The sequence below is a fragment of the Danio rerio genome, chromosome 8 (genome assembly GCF_049306965.1).
Source record: "Danio rerio strain Tuebingen ecotype United States chromosome 8, GRCz12tu, whole genome shotgun sequence".
In the NCBI taxonomy this organism is placed as follows: domain Eukaryota; kingdom Metazoa; phylum Chordata; class Actinopteri; order Cypriniformes; family Danionidae; genus Danio; species Danio rerio.
Window position 1 is genome coordinate 59442246 of NC_133183.1, and position 18569 is coordinate 59460814.

The 18569-nt window shown below is 37.0% G+C and overlaps 1 protein-coding gene across 6 annotated transcripts in view; it reads right to left on the minus strand.

Moving 5' to 3' along the window:
• frmd3 (FERM domain containing 3) overlaps positions 1-18569 on the minus strand; it is an 85626-nt gene that overhangs the window by 51543 nt on the left and 15514 nt on the right. For all 6 annotated transcript variants that reach the window (XR_012384795.1, XM_073911218.1, XM_009304291.5 and 3 more), the window contains exons 2-4: positions 5785-5889; positions 3849-3891; positions 2630-2708 (exon numbers count right to left, since the gene is read on the minus strand). Coding sequence is in view for 5 of the 6 variants with exons in the window: in XM_073911218.1 (XP_073767319.1) it covers positions 2630-2708; positions 3849-3891; positions 5785-5889 (227 nt within the window). In the remaining variant the exon portion in view is untranslated. The remainder of the gene's footprint in view (positions 1-2629; positions 2709-3848; positions 3892-5784; positions 5890-18569) is intronic.

The window sequence follows — 18569 nt, forward strand, 5'->3', positions numbered from 1 at the left end:
ACTCATATTGCGGTTATATATATATATTAAAAAAATTTTTATAAATAAATAAATATATATATAAATATATATATATATATATATATATATATATATATATTTTTTTTTTTTTTTTAATTTTTTTTTTATTTATATAACCGCAATATGCTGTTTCTCATTGGCAATTGAATAAAATAAAGGGAATAAACTTGTGTTTCAATTCACAATTAGAACAGCTGTTCACTTTGACTTTATCCTATATAATTTCTGTTTAGAACATGGTGTTATCTGTTCTGACATACTGTGTTAAAGCATTTGTAAATTTGACTGTAAAATTACATTGTTTTGTTCCTGGTTGTGCTTGTGTGTAAAAGAAGTTAAAGCATTTTAAATTTGTGTTAACTGGATGCATTTTGTGTCAAAACAACAAGAAATGTGTTAATTGTATAGCCCACGAAGACGGATGTTGTGCTAACTGTGTTAAGAGTTTAGGAAACTTGTTAAATGTATTGATAAAAGTGTCATAGCAATTGTAAAAAACTGTAAGTAGTTTCCATTTTCTCCATTCTTCCTCTTCCTAACCCACTGCACTCAAATGCATTCTTTATATTAAATATTAAAGAGAAAAAGAGAGAGAGCGAGGTAGGGGGAAAATATATAGATGTTTTCTATGTCAAACCAAGCTTTTAACAGAGAAAGCCTTGGTTCAGGAACATTAATGCACCTCCATCTCAAACTCCTTTCTTCCTCTTTCACAGGATGTAACCATTTAAACTCAGGCAACCTGCGCTCTTCAATACACTCACACATGCACTCAGGCTTCGTCTGGCCACAGGAACATTCTGGTCTTCCAGGGCAGAGAAAGCATGCAAGATCCAGAATACATTTATCTTCACAGTTCAGATGGTCCACGCATTGAGCCCCATGTTGCGAGAGCAGCAGTAATGAGTTAGTCACACTGACAGTCTGTGTGTGTGTGTGTGTGTGTGTGTGTGTGTGTGTGTGTGTGTGTGTGTGTGTGTGTGTGTGTGTGTGTGTGTGTGTGTGTGTGTGTGTGTGTGTGTGTGTGTGTGTGTGTGTGTGTGTGTGTGTGTGTGTGTGTGTGTTTGGGAGGAATCAGTGAGATGGAATCAAAGCCTGCTTTAGGAATGTTGCTCTGTGATAATGTTAGAGAAAACACGTGAAACACACTGACACTGACAGCCTTTTTAGATTATTTTTGGTTCCATTTGATGGGAAAAAAATCCTATTAACATAAAATTGAGGGGTAAACATGCTTAATATTCATTTATGGAAAAACAAGGATGTCCAAACTGATGAAACGAAAAGACTTCTTCATCAAATTCTATTTAAAAACATGGAATGTCTTCCCTAATTTAAAAAGTTCATGTGTAACCCCGCCAGTGCTACGCCACCCAACCTGCTCCAAGCTGGTATTGAACCGACGACCTACCGCATGGGAGTCAGTTGCTCAACCAAGGAGGCTAAAGACCATGGCCTCTAGCGTCTGTCGCTAGAGCACCTTTAGAGGTTAGAGAAGTGAGGTTTACCTGCACAGCACTTAACTAGCTGGCCTCTATTACACACGGTAATCATTATTACTCAAGTATACGAAAAGTAATAAGAACTCGAATGTATTTTGGATTATTTGGAGGTTTTTTTGATGCAACCCAGGCTCATTCTGAAAACGTACCCCTATATACATTTCCGGAGAGCACCAAATTTGTCCCAGGAGGAACGTTTTTTTGCAGTTTTTCCGAATCCACCAGAGGCCACTGTGTACGCTTTTTGAGATCTCAAATTTCTCTTGCAAGTGCCATTCACGCCTGCTGTTCAATCCACCAGAGGCTGCTGTTGATTGACTGATTGATCCACCCTACATTTTCCATAAACCCAACCAATAGTGTGTTCAAATGCACAGATTGACCTGCTTTCTGAAACCGTACCGAACCTTGTCATCATGGTCAACATCGGTCATTCCGCTGTGGCGACCACGGGTTAATAAGCTGTCGGCGCACTAGCCTAGTGGTTAGCGTGCTGACATATGGTGCAATAGCACGTCAGGGCGTCGTGAGTTCGAATCCCGGCTTGAAGACATTTCCCTACCCCCTCTCTCTCTGTCCCACTTCGCTTCCTGTCTTGATACTGTCCTATCTAATAAAGGCAAAAAGGCCAAAAATAAATCTTAAAAAAAAAATTCATAAAGGGACTAAGCTGAAAAGATAATTAATGAATAAATCTTAATAAGCAAATTTGAATTGTGACAAACTAAAGTGATACCATAAATTTTTGTAGCAGAATACATCTTCTTGTTTCGTTTTTTTTTAATTTTTGGAGCGAAATGAGACCTGGTACATGTTGTTTGACAGGTTCGAGATATTCACTATAATAAGATCACACTGGTTACTCTGACATGAAAGCCGCCGCAGATCAAGCGCTCTGGCTTCGGCTGCAAAGTAAACATGCTCTTTCCAAATGAAACTGGAACAATCTGCCCAGGAGGCGTTTTTTTAAAATGCAAATCTCTTCCAGAGCATCCTCCGTCTCGCACACTTGACTCCAGCAATTCAGAGCTGTTTACACTGGAATCGGCCGGAGCCGCTTAATGTTATTCTAACAGCATTTGAGCATTAGATCAGAGAACGGTTACCTTGTCAGCTCTTCCTTGATCTTGATGGGCTCCTGAGGGTAGAACTTCACCCTGAAGCACATGGTGTACGGCTGCTGACCTGAAAACAGCACAACATCAACAATCAAACACCCAGAGAGAGAGATAGAGAGAGAGTCTTGAGCGTACGCCAGTAAATGTGATGCAGATTATGCAGAGAAGTGTAACCGAGGGCATGAGGAGAGCTAAAATGATTATATTAATCCACGAGATGAGGGAAACCCCTCTGGTGAAGGATGCAATGAAGTCTTCGAAGATAAACGTAATGAGTCGGTGAAGTTAAAAGCTCGGAGGGAGAGATTGATTTCGTTGACGTCACTTTAGAGAACGTCTGGCTAAAAGGTCTACGATCTCTCTCTCTCTCTGTCACTTGTCCATCCACTTCCTCTCTATACAGTAATTATACAAAGTCATTTTATTTCCATTTCGGGAACATGAGAGGGATTTATTCTCAGTAAAAGACATTTCAAAGGTAAAGTCTATTGTTGTAAGCCTAAAAGAAGGAATCCAGCCGGCACAACATCATATTACATTGATCTTTAGTTTTGTTTTGGTTGGTGACCTGTGGCCTGGGGTCTGTTCTTCGTAGGTGGATTACTCAGTTAGCTGGATTTGTTTATGGATTTGTTCAATTCATATAAACAGGATTAGATCGGGTCAGTTCAAGCAAAGATAATACTGAAAGTATGTACCGAATTCTGATATTTTCTTACAGTAGTAGTTATTTACACTTGGGAAAATAGTAAATATTTAAACTATATATATATATATATATATATATATATATATATATATATATATATATATATATATATATATATATATATATATATATATCTTGATACCTCAGGCTGTTGATGCTGCCATCCACTCTGCAGATCTCTTGCATACCCCCACACTGAATGTAACCCCAAACCATGATTTTTCTTTTAACAAACTTGACTGATTTCTGTGAGAATCTTGGGTCCATGCAGATTCCAATGGGTCTTCTGTAGTATTTGTGAGATGATTGAAGTTCAACAGAATCTACAACAAATCGACCTTCTGCCACTAGTTTGATCAACTAGAAGTCAAGGTATTATTTGTTGCTCTTACAACTGGGATTGACAACAAGACTTTTGGCAGGTAGTGTGTGTAAAGAGTAGCATGTCTTATATAGCCAGGAGCTATATAAGGCATACGCAATATAGATAAAACTTACATTTCATCTGTTTCACTACTGGTTTGCTCGGGTCCAACCAATGCTGTAAAAAAAAGACATGAAAAAAAAGAAATTATTGACTGCTGTGTACAGAGATGGTGACAAATCAAAACATTTTATGGCAAGCACTCTATACAAGCATCCTGCTCAGGAAATGATCGTAAACAGCATTCCCACTGATGAGCCTTTCTATAACGGCCATTAATATTACAACATAAATGAGTGTAAATAATTCACTGCAGTGCTGCCGGGAGCTTTTCTGCTCGACTGAAGAAACATTGTCTTACATACAGTAGGGAAAAACCCCTTGCTCGGTTGTCATGGCAACTTTGTTCAGATTTTACAGTCGGTATAATAAGCTACTTAAGGTTGAACAATCTACCCTGGTGACAATGTAGAAACTAGTTTGTGTAACATTGGTAAGCTTTTCTGTACTTTACATCACTGTTCAAAAGTTTGAGGCTAGTATTATGTTTCAGGAAAATAAAACTTACCACAATGTTATTATCTATGTTGTACTTGCGAGTCAGCAAGTAAAATGCTGACCCAGCTTGGGCTCGAACCAGCTACCTTCTTGCTGTAAGGCAATTGTGCTACCCACTGCGCCACTCTGTTTATCACTATTATTGTTGTTATAATTTTTATTAATAATGCTATTATTATTATTCTCATTACTATTATTATTATTATTATTCTCACTATTATTATTATTATTATTAGTATTATTGTTGTTGTTATTATTTTCACTATTATTATTATTATTCTCACTATTATTATTATTATTATTATTATTATTATTATTATTATTATTATTATTATTATCACTATTATTATGATTTTTTTATCACTATAATTATTATTATATTTTTATTTTTATATTATTTTCATTATTATTTTATTATTTATATTATTATTATTATTATTATTATCATCACTTTTATTATTATCATTCTCACTATTATTATTATTATCACTATTATTATTATTTTTATCACTATAATTATTATTATATTTTTATTTTTATATTTTTTCATTATTATTTTATTATTTATATTATTATTATTATTATGATTATTATTATTATTATCATCATCATCATCCTCATCATCATCATTATTATTATTATTATTATCATCATCACTTTTATTATTATTCTCACCATTATTATTATTATTATTATTATTATTATTATTATTATTATTATTATTATTATCACTATTATTATTATTATTATAATTATTATTATCACTATTATTATTATTATTTTTTTTATCACTATTATTATTATATTTTTATTTTTATATTATTTTTAATTACTGTTATTATTGGTCAAATTGTTACAGGATGTTGAATGTGCTGGCCAGTCAGTTATTTGTCTAATAAATGACAATTTACTTGGCCTTATTAGGCAGTTTTTAATTTAAAGCCTTAATCCTTAATCCTTTTTTTCCCTAATGATATATGATGTGATAAATTTGTATTTTCAAAGTGATACATTTACATATACATATATATACACATATACATGTGTATATATATATATATATATATATATATATATATATATATATATATATATATATATATATATATATATATATATATATATATATATATATATATATATATGTGTATATATGTATATATATGTGTGTATATATATATATATATATATATATATATATATATATATATATATATATATATATATATATATATATATATTATTTTTATTTCTTGAGACAAGCTAGTCCAGCTAAAAATAGTGCTTAAAATGTCACTAAAATGCAGTATTTAAACCTCAAAGTTAAAAAGAAGATAAAGCAAATAATTGCAAAAAGATCCACTTTTTGAGAAAAAAATTATTTCACCAGGATGACTACGGTCCTGCTTTATAGCCAAAAGAAGTTGGGTTGGTAAATGTGTATTTATTTACCCTCTGTTTGTCTGGATCCACATATCTGATGCCGAAGTAATCTTTCTCCAGCAGGCTGTAGTGATTGCACACATGATCCACCAGAAACTGCCCTTTAGTGTCTCTCTGTAGAGGAAAAACATAAAATAAATAAAAAATCAAAACCATTTTCAAATTTAAAAGGTGATTAAAAAATCACTTTTTAACAGTTGTGTGGTAACAGTGTGTGAATATAACCAGCTTCTAATGGTAAATATGTATTAATTCAGTATTTATAATTACACTTGATGAAAACACTTTATTGACATTCTCCTGCTCTACCATAATGTATGCGAAAGTTATTGTATTCCAACTGATGAGAGGTGCTATACAAGCCACAGGGACCAATCATTGTTTTCATATTTCATTATTCTTTTGTTTGATCAAACATAATTCACTGTGTTTGAACCACATCAGATATATAAAAGGATTACTTATGCACATCACCTCAGAAATACAGGAGAAATGGCCCTGAAGCGCACAGCATAAGGTAAGAGATGACAGCTGTCTGTGCTATCTGGGGCTGCTTAGTGATCATAAATGTATTGCTTTCACTTCTGCGCCATGGAAACACCATAATTCATTCAGCAACTGTTTGATATGTGAATATAATTCAGTTAAAAGAATGCTAGAACCGTATGAGCACTGGCAAGAGCTTTCATTTGAGCTATAACTTGTACATGTGTCATATGAAAAATATGAAAATGAACCAATGTAAAATACTCTGCTCTGGTATCCAAAATATTGTGTATTTAAGTGTAAATAACTTTTGTACAGTAGAATAAAAACCAAAGTGATGCATATGTGCATAAAATATAGATTCTACACTTTCAAATGAAACCCCTTACGGGGTCTGGTGCAATGCTAGCACTTTAAATCTTAAAGCGAAAGTCTATGACGTCACGGACCCGGTACCGGGTCTGCAGAGAAACTTTTTCCGCAACATTGCGCCAGAACAACAGCATATACAACTATGACAATGATCACCACAGGTACTGATTATAGGCTTTATTCTGTGTTAATGCTACCAATGTGAGTTTGAATAGCATTTTACATGACATTTACTGCCATACTTGTAACTGTAGGGTTGCTGGACAACAGAGGTGAAGGTGCACACGCAGTTTATTAAACAGATTAGTCAAGCAGACATAGGTCAAGACAGGGGCAAACAGAAGCATTCAGGAAATCCAGAAACGTAGTTAAGAAACAGGCAAACGGTCAGGACAGGCGGCAAAAACAACAAAAACATCAAAATCAAAGTCTGTGTGTGTGTGCGCGCTGTTTATATGGTCCATCTGATTATTCCATCATGAGCTTCCAGCTGTGTGAGTGCAATCAGGGAGAGAACTGGAACTGGTGTGCAGTGCATGATGGGATTTGTAGTTCTTACCAGTGACATATGTGTAGTTCTCTAGCGATGTGCACAGGCTAGATCATTGGTGATTGTGACAATACTACATAAACACCAGGGCCCGGTTTTTCAAAAGTAATCCACTAGGATTTTGGATAAGGGATTGGATCAAATCTTAAAAATGGGTTTTTCAAAAGAAAAAACAGATTACATAATCGGATTAGATCATGTAATCCAATCTTTGTTTTGATCCGGATCAAACCTTTAGTGTGGGTTTTTTGGACCTTTTTTGTAGGATCTGGATCACTTTGATCCAAAAAACATGGATTAAACTGATCCCATCAGAAGGGTGGATTTAGCGTGGATTTCATGCCTAAAATGTCATGAAAACTTAAAAAATTTATTAAACAATACTATTTTTGGATCATGCAGTATCTTACGAGATATACTATTTATTCATAAGGTTTTAATTTTATTTGTTCATCTGTCAGGCTATAGTGATTATTGGCTTTAACGTATTCAGCCTTTCTGTATAGGCCTCCAGCAAAGTAGAAAGAGTTTGGCCTCATAAAATAATCCCCCAAACAGCTGTCAAAACTGACCAAAAACAATACATTTTATTCCGTCACTAATTGATATATATATATATATATATATATATATATATATATATATATATATATATATATATATATATATATATATATATATATATGTATTCATCACAATGGAAAATATTTTTCTTATTAGAATATTTATTAATGATGATAGCAATGATTACAGAATAAACAAAAAATGCAAGAAATGGCAATGACTGATTTTTGAAATCTCTTTCAGCAATTGCAAAAAGAGACTGAAAGGGCAGAAGCACAGCTTCGCCTGGCAGAGAAACAACTGACTCTAACCAAACTGCAGCAAACCAAGGCCAGACTTGAGATCCCCCTCCTAAAGCATACGCTTCACATCAGATGAGGAAGTCTGAGATTATTGTGGAGTTTTTGACATTAAGTATTTTTTAAATTTACATCTATATTTGAAACTTATTATTAATATCCTCAATGTACAGTGTTTGTGTTGTAGGTCTCAGATGAGCGGACTGCTGGAAAAGGATGGGGTGGGCTTTTTCTTGTTTTTCTTACTTATTATTATTATTAATTAATATTTATTACATTTTCTTAGTTTTCATTAAAAAAAAAAAAGTTATATTGACCCCACGCTGGCTATTCTACTTGTCGCTCTTTACATATCTATAGTTCTACATTGTGATTTCCTATCCTGTTTGAGCACTGGTAATCCAGATTTAGTGATCCTGAAAAGTTCCTATCCAGATCAGATTGATCCAATCCAATGTTGCTTTGAAAAACTGGCTCAAAAAGTAAGCTGGATTACCTGATCACGGATCGCAAAAACAGAATTGCTAAATCTGGATCAATTTGATCCGGATTAAACCTTTTGAAAAACTGGGCCCAGCAGATAGTTTACCTCAGATCTTAAAAATAAACTAGGTTAAAAAATTAAAGGGAGTTTGAAATTAAGGAGTTCGCTTCATTAACTTTTGTTGTTAAAAATTAATCTCTTGTATAAGAAATAATGCATATAAAAATTGTGCACATTACCAGAAAAATCACTGGCGGCTAATTACACTGCTTTTGTAGCATAATTTGCATGACCAAACACATATATATTGTTTTATGATATTATGGTAGCACAAACATTTTGAAAATTGCACTGATAAATCATTTATAACTAATTTTGCAATATTCCATAAATAATTTTGATGCTGTATAATTGAACATTCCTCTAACAATTCATTTTTAGACATGTTTTATGTGCAAAAATGGCACAGCTGTGAACACATGGTTCTGCAGGAAACACTGACTGATGATGGTTTATGATCTCATACAGGACAGCGTCTCTGCTCCACTGAGCAGCTCTGCTTCGGTTCTGATGACCATCAGCTTTTTGACCTTGCTGTTATTACCCGTGACGCAGGGTGCCATCGCACACTCCTGATATGTGAAATACATCTCACTGCGGGGACTCCAATATCACCACACACAATGAAGACTGGCCTCGACATTCTGCTCATGCACTATGACAAAATCATCTTAGAGCTTCAGTTTCTGAACATGATGAAATACAAAATATTTAATATCTCTGTGCACTTTTGAAAATGTGAAACAAGGATTAAGTGCTACACCGGCCCGGATTAGGAAGAGAATTCTAACATGATCACATATGTTTTCTCTCATATCAACATCAGAATTGCATTTTTACATGATAAGCACTAGACAGTTATGAGTGGAGTTTGCTCGTTTAAACTCACAGCGGTTGCTAGGGTGTTGCTATGTAGCTGCTAAGATGTCCCAAGTGATTTGTTAGGGTGTTGCCAGCATAAATGTGGTATTTCTATTTGCTAATATGTTCAGTTATTGTGTCGCCAAATTGCGATGTTGTAAATGATGGTTGCTAAGGTGTTTCTATGTTGTTGCTAAGGCATTCTGAATGCTTATTAATGTGTTGTCACAATGCTAGAGAGCTATTTGTGGTTGCTAAGGAGTTCTGGGTAGTTGATTGTGTCACCACATTGTTAATGTGTTGATATGTTGATGATAATGTGTATTGTGTACACATATTGTGTAAATGGTGGTTGCTAGGGTGTTCCAATATGGTTGCTAAGGTGTGCCGGGTGATTGTTAAAGTGTTGCCAGCATAAATGTGCTATTTCAGTTTGCTAATGTGTTTAGAATACTTCTTAGTGTGCCCCCATATTGCTAGGATGTAAATGATGGTTGCTAAGGTGTTTCTATGTTGTTGCTAAGGCATTCCGAATGCTTATTAATGCGTTGTCACAATGCTAGAGAGTTATTTGTGGTTGCTAAGGAGTTCTGGGTAGTTGATTGTGTCACCACATTGTTAATGTGTTAATATGTTAATGATAATGTGTATTGTGTACACATATTGTGTAAATGGTGGTTGCTAGGGTGTTCCAATATGGTTGCTAAGGTGTCCCGGGTGATTGTTAGAGTGTTACCAGCATAAATGTGCTATTTCAGTTTGTTAATGTGTTTAGAATTCTTCCTAGTGTGCCCCCATATTGCTAGGATGTAAATGATGGTTGCTAAGGTGTTTCTATGTTGTTGCTAAGGCATTCCGAATGCTTATTAATGCGTTGTCACAATGCTAGAGAGTTATTTGTGGTTGCTAAGGAGTTCTGGGTAGTTGATTGTGTCACCACATTGTTAATGTGTTGATATGTTGATGATACTTTGTATTGTGTACACATATTGTGTAAATGGTGGTTGCTAGGTTGTTCCAATGTGGTTGCTAAGGTGTCCCAGGTGATTGTTAGGGTGTTGCCAGCATAAATGTGCTATTTCAGTTTGCTAATATGTTTAGAATGGGATGTAAATGATGGTTGCTAAGGTGTTTCTATGTTGTTGCTAAGACATTCTGAATGCTTGGTTATGTGTTGTCACAACGCTACAGAGTCATTTGTTATTGATGAAGAGTTCTGAGTGATTGTTAGTGTGTCATAGTGTTAGGGTGCTGCTATGCACTGTTTAGCTGTTGCCACAGTGCTGTTGTTTAAATAGTGGTTGCTAAAATCTGCTATGTGGTTGCTAAGGTGTTCTGAGTAGTTGTTAGGGTGTTGCCAGCATAAATGTGCTATTTCAGATTGCTAATGTGTTCAGAATACTTGTTTGTATGCTGTCATAATGCTAGTGTAATAAATGGTTGCTAAAGTGTTGCTTCGTTGTTGCTAAGGCTTTCTGAATAGTTGTTTACGTTATGACACAATGCTACAGGGTTATTTGTTGTTGCTAACGAGGGTTTAGGGGTTAGTGTACCATATTGTTAGGGTGTTGCTATGCACTGTTTGGGTGTTTCCACAATGCTATTGTGTAAATAGTGGTTGCCAGGTTGCTGACGTGGTTGCTAAGGTGTTCTGAGTCATTGTTAGAGTGTTGCCACCATAAATGTGCTATTTCCGTTTGCTAATGTGTTCAGAATACTTGTTGGTGTCCTGCCATAATGCTAGAGTGTAGTTGATGGTTGTGAAGGTGTCACTATGTTGTTGCAAAGACATTCTCAATAGTTGCTTGAGTTGCCACAATGCTACAGGAATATTTGTTGTTGCTAAGGAGTTCGTTAGATTGTCATATTGTAAGGGTGTTGCTATGCACCATTTGGGTGTTTCCACAATGCTATTGTGTAAATAGTGGTTGCTTAAGTGCTGATATATGCGGTTGCTAAGGTGTCCCGGGTGACTGTTAGGGTGTTACCACTATAAATGTGCTATTTTAGTTTGCTAATGTTTTCAGAATACTTATTAGTGTGCAGCTATATTGCTGGATTTTAAGCTATCATTGCTAAGGTGTTTCTATGTTGTTGCCAAGGGATTCTGAAAGCTTATTAATGTGTTGTCACAAAGCTAGATAGTTGTTTATGATTGCTAAGAGTGTTTTTGTGTCACCACATTGTTAGGGTGTTGATATGTTTATAATAATGTGCTGATGTTGTGTAAATGGTGGTTGCTAGGGTGTTTAGAACACTTCTTAGCGTGTGGCCAATGTTTGGGTTTGATTGATGGTTGCTAAGGTGTTGCTAGGGTGTTCCAATATGGTTGCTAAGGTGTCCCGGGTGACTGTTAGGGTGTTACCACTATAAATGTGCTATTTTAGTTTGCTAATGTGTTCAGAATACTTGTTAGTGTGCAGCTATATTGCTGGGTTTTAAGCTATCATTGCTAAGGTGTTTCTATGTTGTTGCCAAGGGATTCTGAATGCTTGTTAATGTGTTGTCACAATGCTAGATAGTTGTTTATGGAGTGTTTTTGTGTCACCACATTGTTAGGGTGTTGGTATGTTTATAATAATCGGTTTCTTGTTTTGTAAATGGTGGTTGCTAGGGTGTTTAGAACACTTCTTAGCATGTGGCCAATGTTTGGGTGTGATTGATGGTTGCTAAGGTGTTGCTAGGGTGTTCTGAATTGATGTTAATGCTAGTTAATAGCTGGATTTTAAAATGTTTAAATGACAAAGCATGAGTAACAGCAAAAGATGCTTGCTCTGCACACCGCCCCTAATGAATAAGCGGGCATGCATGAGACAGAGAAGCAGTATGTGGGTGAAATGATCAATTATTAAGGAGTCAAACGAGATGGCATGGAAGACTAGTTTAAACAACACAAGCAAACTGCACTGCTGTGCTTTCTTTAAATCTCCACCTTTCAAAATCCCTCCAAAATTCACTTAGCATTAGCAACGCCTCTGTCGGCAGCACTAGTCTGAATAATAATAATAATAATACTTTTAGGACCATAAAAGCTTTGCCCTAGATAAAATGTTCAGTAATTAATACCCATGCAATATCAATTATGAGTGTTTCTCGCTTAGAGCTGAACGTCTAATGTCTGCTAATCCAGAGGTCACAAAGATCCAGTCATGTCATTAAGCAGAGGATGAGCCCGAACATGAGCAAACCAGGGAGAAGTGTGAATGAATGAGATTTATGCGAGCAATAAAATTAGAGGTCACTTTCTTTACGCAAAATCAAAGACGACTGATGTTAATGAAGATGTTAGTATTCTACAGTGTGCGCACTCACCTTGTTTGAGCAGGTGACCATGTGTGAAAGACAAACTGCGTGTCGATTCCTATTAATCCCTAATTTTCTCTGAATGGTTCAGTCTGTCCTTGGCCCAAATACATACAGTAGGAAGGGCTGGTAAATGTTAAAAGCTTGGGGGTGTGATGATGTAATACATACATTACGGCCTCTTAGATGCATCTTACTAGTACTAGGTTATACCCCCTTTTGCCTTCAGAACTGTCTTAATCCTTCATGGCATAGATTCAACAAGGTACCAGAATCATTCCACAGAGATTTTGGTCCATATTGACATGATCGCATTATGTAGTTGCTGCAGATTTGTCGGCTGCACATCCATGATGTGAATCTCCCGTTCCATCACGTCCCAAAGGTGCTCTATTGGATTGAGTTCTGGTGACTGTGGAGGCCATTTGAGTACATTGAACTCATTGTCATGTTCTAGAAACCAGTCTGAGATGATTCACGCTTTATGACATGGTGCATTATTCTGCTGGAAGTAGCCATCAGATGATGGGTACACTGTGGTCATAAACGGATGGACATGATCAGCAACAATACTTAGGTAGGCTGTGGTGTTGACACGATGCTCAATTGGTACTAATGGGCCAAAGTGAGCCTAGAAAATATCTCCCTACACACCATTACACCACCACCAGCAGTCTGAACCGTTGATACAAGGCAGGATGGATTCATGCTTTCATGTTGTTGATGCCAAATTCTGACGCTACCATCCAAATGTTGCAGTAGAAATCGAGACTCATCAGAGCAGGCAACGTTTTTTCAATCTTCTATTGTCCAATTTTGGTGAGTCTGTGTGAATTGTAGCCTCAGTGTCCTGTTCTTAGCTGACAAGAGTAGCACCCGGTGTGGTCTTCTGTTGTGCGTCAGACATCGAGTGATTATTTGAGTTACTGTTGCCTTTCTATTGGCTCAAAACAGTCTGGCCATTCTCCTCTGACCTCTGGCATCAACAAGGCATTTGCACCCACAGATCTGCCACTCACTTTTTCTTTTTCTAACCATTCTCTGTAAACCCTAGAGATGGTTGTGCGTGAAAATCCCACTCCTTCAGCAGTTTCTGAAATACTCAGACCAGCCCGTCTGGCACCAACAACCCTTTCTTCCCCATTCTGATGCTCGGTTTGAACTGCAGCAGATCGTCTTGACCATGCCTAAATGTCTAAAGGCATTGAGTTGCTACCATGCGTCTGGTTGATTAGAAATTTGCGTGAGCGAGCAGTTGGACAGGTGTACCTAATAAAGTGGCCGGTGAGTGTATGCCCCTGACTTGTTTGTAAAGCCTTCAATAAGGAATGTTCATATTAAAGATAGTTAAGCACAAAAAGTGCTTATTTTGTGAGATTCTGCAAACATTACTTTTGCGATTTTGTTTAGTGACACCAATGCCATTTCACACAGCAGATTCAGATTCCGTTTAGCAGTCCCCCAGTGCTTGACTCTTATGACCTGCACAACATTTATGCCTATAATGGAAGCCATCTTGAAACAATAGAAGCATTTCTCTGTCCGCCCTTTACGCCCCGAGCACAGGAAAGTGGATTATGCTGACAACATGTCTGATGTGAAACTGACCCGCTGCTGTAAGACGATGCCATTGTCCAAACCTTTCTTCCGTCTAAAGATCTTAGTTAGGACGGTCGCCATATTGACTTTACAACATGCTGTGCACTACCTGACAAAAGTCTTGTCGCCTATCCAAGTTTTAGGAACAACAAATAATAACTTCTAGTTGATCATTTGGTATCAGTAGTGGCTTATATGAAAGTCAAAGGCCTCTAGATTACACTTATTTACCAAAATAAAATATGATCATGCCTTCATTTTTAATGATTTAATTAGGACAGTAAGGTCTGACTTTGCTTAGAGAAAAGTTTTGTAACTTAACAGAAATAATGTCCAGTATAGAATATAATGTCATGCTGCAGTGGAGAAAGAGTGAATATTTTGTCTGACTCCATCATGAGCTTGGAGGACTGCATCCATACATCTCTGCAATGACTCAAATCACTGATTAATAAAGTCTTCTGGAATGCCAAAGAAAGCGTTCCTGCAGGACTCCCAGAGTTCATCAAGATTCTTTGGATTCATCTTCAATGCCTCCTCCATCTTACCCCAGACATGCTTAATAATAATTATGTCTGGTGACTGGGCTGGCCAATCCCGGAGCACCTTGACCTTCTTTGCTTTCAGGAAATGAAAGCTTTAGCTATAGTTCTACCAGGAAGACTGAGGTGTCACGTCATTCATAATAATTATCTCGTCAGCCTTTAACAACCAAGCAAGCCATGTATATAAGCTCATCTAAACAATCTGTTTCGCTGTGTTCAGGTGACGTGGCGGAAGTTTCCTTCCATCCTCCCCATCACCACCACCACCAGGTCGGCCTCGTCTCCACTCAGGGGGTTGGTTTCGCCCTGCCTTCATCTTCAAGCAGGATCTCCCAGCTCTTCCAGAGTTCTGCACTATTGACCTTATTCTCCGCAGACGAGCGGACGCTGCTATTTAAATCTTTTTGGCAAGAGACTTCCGGTCTCATTCACTTCCATTCATTTTTAGACATTAAAAACTGCTCGTTTCGCTGTTTGATGTTGTAAACTGATATTTCCTTGTTATATTATTCTACTCGGTCTGTATAGTCATGCAAACATTTGTTTGTAGAGCAAGTAGTTTGACCGTTTTTTTGCCGTTTATTATTCCTTGTCATTTCTCCCATAGGCGACTGAAACAGAAGTTCTAAGACAGGTGTTTTCAAAGTGTGAGGCGCGCCTCCCCTGGGGGGCGCCAGAGCATGTCAGGCGAGGCGCGGGAAAAAATATAATATAATAAAAATATAATTATTAAGTTTAATTATTACATGTATTTTTTATTATATTTAAACGTTTTAATTAAACAAAGCTAAAAAAAATAATATGTCAAAAATAAGAAAACCTTTTTTACCCAGAAGGCCATAGCTGTGAATTCGCTTCTGTTTGGCAAGCCCGCCAATACAGGTATATGCCTGCTAATAGAATGGATCGGTTTCTGAGACCCCCCCGATTCAAAGCCTTCAAGTTCAGGGCTTAAACCCAAAAGACGACGATATGATGATCAGTATTTGAGTTTAGGATTTACGTGGACAGGACCAGCTGATGAACCACTTCTTTTCTGTGTGGTTTGTCAAGATATTTTGGCTAATGACAGCATGAGACCCGCTAAACTTCGGCGACACCTTGAAACCAAGCATGATGAGGTAGCAGGAAAACCTCCAGAATTTTTTGTGTGTGTGCGTGTGCGCGCGTGTGTGTTTGGGAGGAGGGGGGCGCCAATGGATAAGTTGTGTCAAAAGGGAGGCCCACTGTCTTAGACTTTGAAAAACCCTGTTCTAAGACAATCGCGAAAACAGGCGCACTTCCGCATTTTAGAATAAGGTCAATAGACGGGGCTTACGCCAAAGAACTTTATGAAAGGACCGTAACAGACTCTCATTCATGCAAACAATTCACAATAAATGTTCAAACGTTTATCTGCCTCCTAAAGTCTTTCTGGTAGAACCTTAATGTGGAGGCTGAAGCATAAGAAGAAGCGCTTTACTGCTGAAGAATTTCCTCTCCTGTGGTTTGTAATGTAATGGGCAGCACAAATGTCTTGGAGATCTTTCGCACGGCGCCAAACTGAATGTAACCCCAAACCATGATTTGTCCTTCACCAAACTTGACTGATATCTGTGAGAATATTAAGTCCATGCGGGGTCCAATAGGTCTTCTGCAGTATTTGTGATGATTTGATATGCAGTTCAACAGATGATTAGTCAGACAAATCTACCTTCTGCCACTTTTCCAAATGATCAACTAGAAGTCATTATTTGTTGCTCTTTCAACTGGGATCGATGACAAGACTTTTGTCAGGTATTGTATGTTTCACGTTTGATTTTAACATCCCACTGCATATGTGAAAACTTGGGCTGGATGTGACGGTTTCAAAGTTGCAAAGTCCTAATTTTATTACTCGCAATGTTTTTAAGGACGAGTTGAACACAGAAACTAATAAGTAGAGGAACATTTCGCAGAAAATGCAGATGCCAAAGTGAATGACTCACTATTTCTCAGTGATCCGCAGAGATGACGACATCATTGCAGACAATTACAAGACATGTCATGCTGAAAGAATATTAGCTTTAATTATTTACTATGAATCTTTGACGATTAAAACTCAGATTTAATTGATTTTTTTAAAAAAAGCCTGCATATTAAGAATGATCTTTGGTACTGCATATGAACACACAGGAAGGCTGCATGTGGTACTTGTGTTCTCAAAGGCTGCACAAATGGTTTGTGGTGCATCATAAAACATTTAATCCTTTAACACAGGCAACTTGAGTGAAATTTCCTGTTGTTTCCTGCATTCCCCTGTGGGGGAGAAAAAATACTCGGACATACTTTTATATAAAAAAGTATCATATTTTAAGGCCCGATCCCAAATCTATTTTTGTGCCCCTACCCCTTCCCCTTAGTCCTTAAAACAGAGTGTGAAGGGGAAGGGCTTCAAAGTTGACCCCTAAGAAATGGGACAGCACTACAGCACCTGCACACGTCATCGTGAGCTCTTGCTTCAAATGAGATTGACAATCGTGACTGCTTTAGTTAATCCAGTTGTGTTATTTTTTTGGTATTTATCTTCAGGAAATCCCTGTAGGTATATATCATGTTATCATAACGATCTATTGTGGCAATGAACTCATATCTGTACTGTGTTTTTACACCGTGGCCACATTCATCTATGTAAACACACGAAAACAACATTAACATTATAGCAGACACTGTAAAAAGCTCATTCCCAGACACTAGACTTTTCTGACAGGGGATTCGAGTGTCATCAAGAGTCAGCAGTGTCGGGCAGTAATGTCGCTACAAGTAGTGATGCTACTAGTTTAACTACAATACTCAGTATCGTGGCGGTAGCGTTACTACTTTCTAAATCAAATTACTTTTTTTTTTTTTTTGTCAGGACGATCTTAAGGGCCCATACATTTAGGGGGCCCCCAAAGACATTATCAAGGGCCCGCGCCAATCCCCCCACCCTATCCCCCGCTCTTCACTTTTATGTCTGCGATTTATGTGTCCCCCCCCCCCCCCTGTTTACTTTTATCTGTGAACACCCCCACCCCCCTTTAACATGCATCCGCGACCCGTCCACCCGTCTTCACTTTCATCTGCGATTAACAACCCTCCCAAAAATTGTTCCAAAACAACAATGCGTGTTATTTCAAATGTTTTAGGACAAGTTCACTTCAAATCCCCATCACATGTTGACTACTTTATACATTATAGTAAGTTGACTGTGCTCTAGGGGCTGTACTATCCAGTCATTCCAGCAGAAGCACAGTGAGTGACAGATACGAGTGTGTATCAGTGTGTGTTTGTGTCTTTAACGGGTCATATATCCCCAATGGCCAAACATGCTGTTGTCTCCTAAAATATCTATCACACACACCACACACTGTCACTGCACTGCCGCAGGCTAGTGATGTACAAACAGTAGAGGACGACACACACACAAACCCGCACGTGAACTATTTAAATATGGATATAATGGACTTTCACTATTTTCTAAACATGAAAAATGTAAAGGGTTAGTTCACTAAAAAATATTTATATATTTAAAAAAAAAATTAAAATGTACTCTTGAATTGTTCCAAATATGTTTTTGTTCTGTTGAACAATAAGAATGATATATTATAGTATATAATGTACATATATAAATATAAAAACAATATAAGATTTTAAAGAAAGAGGAAAACCTG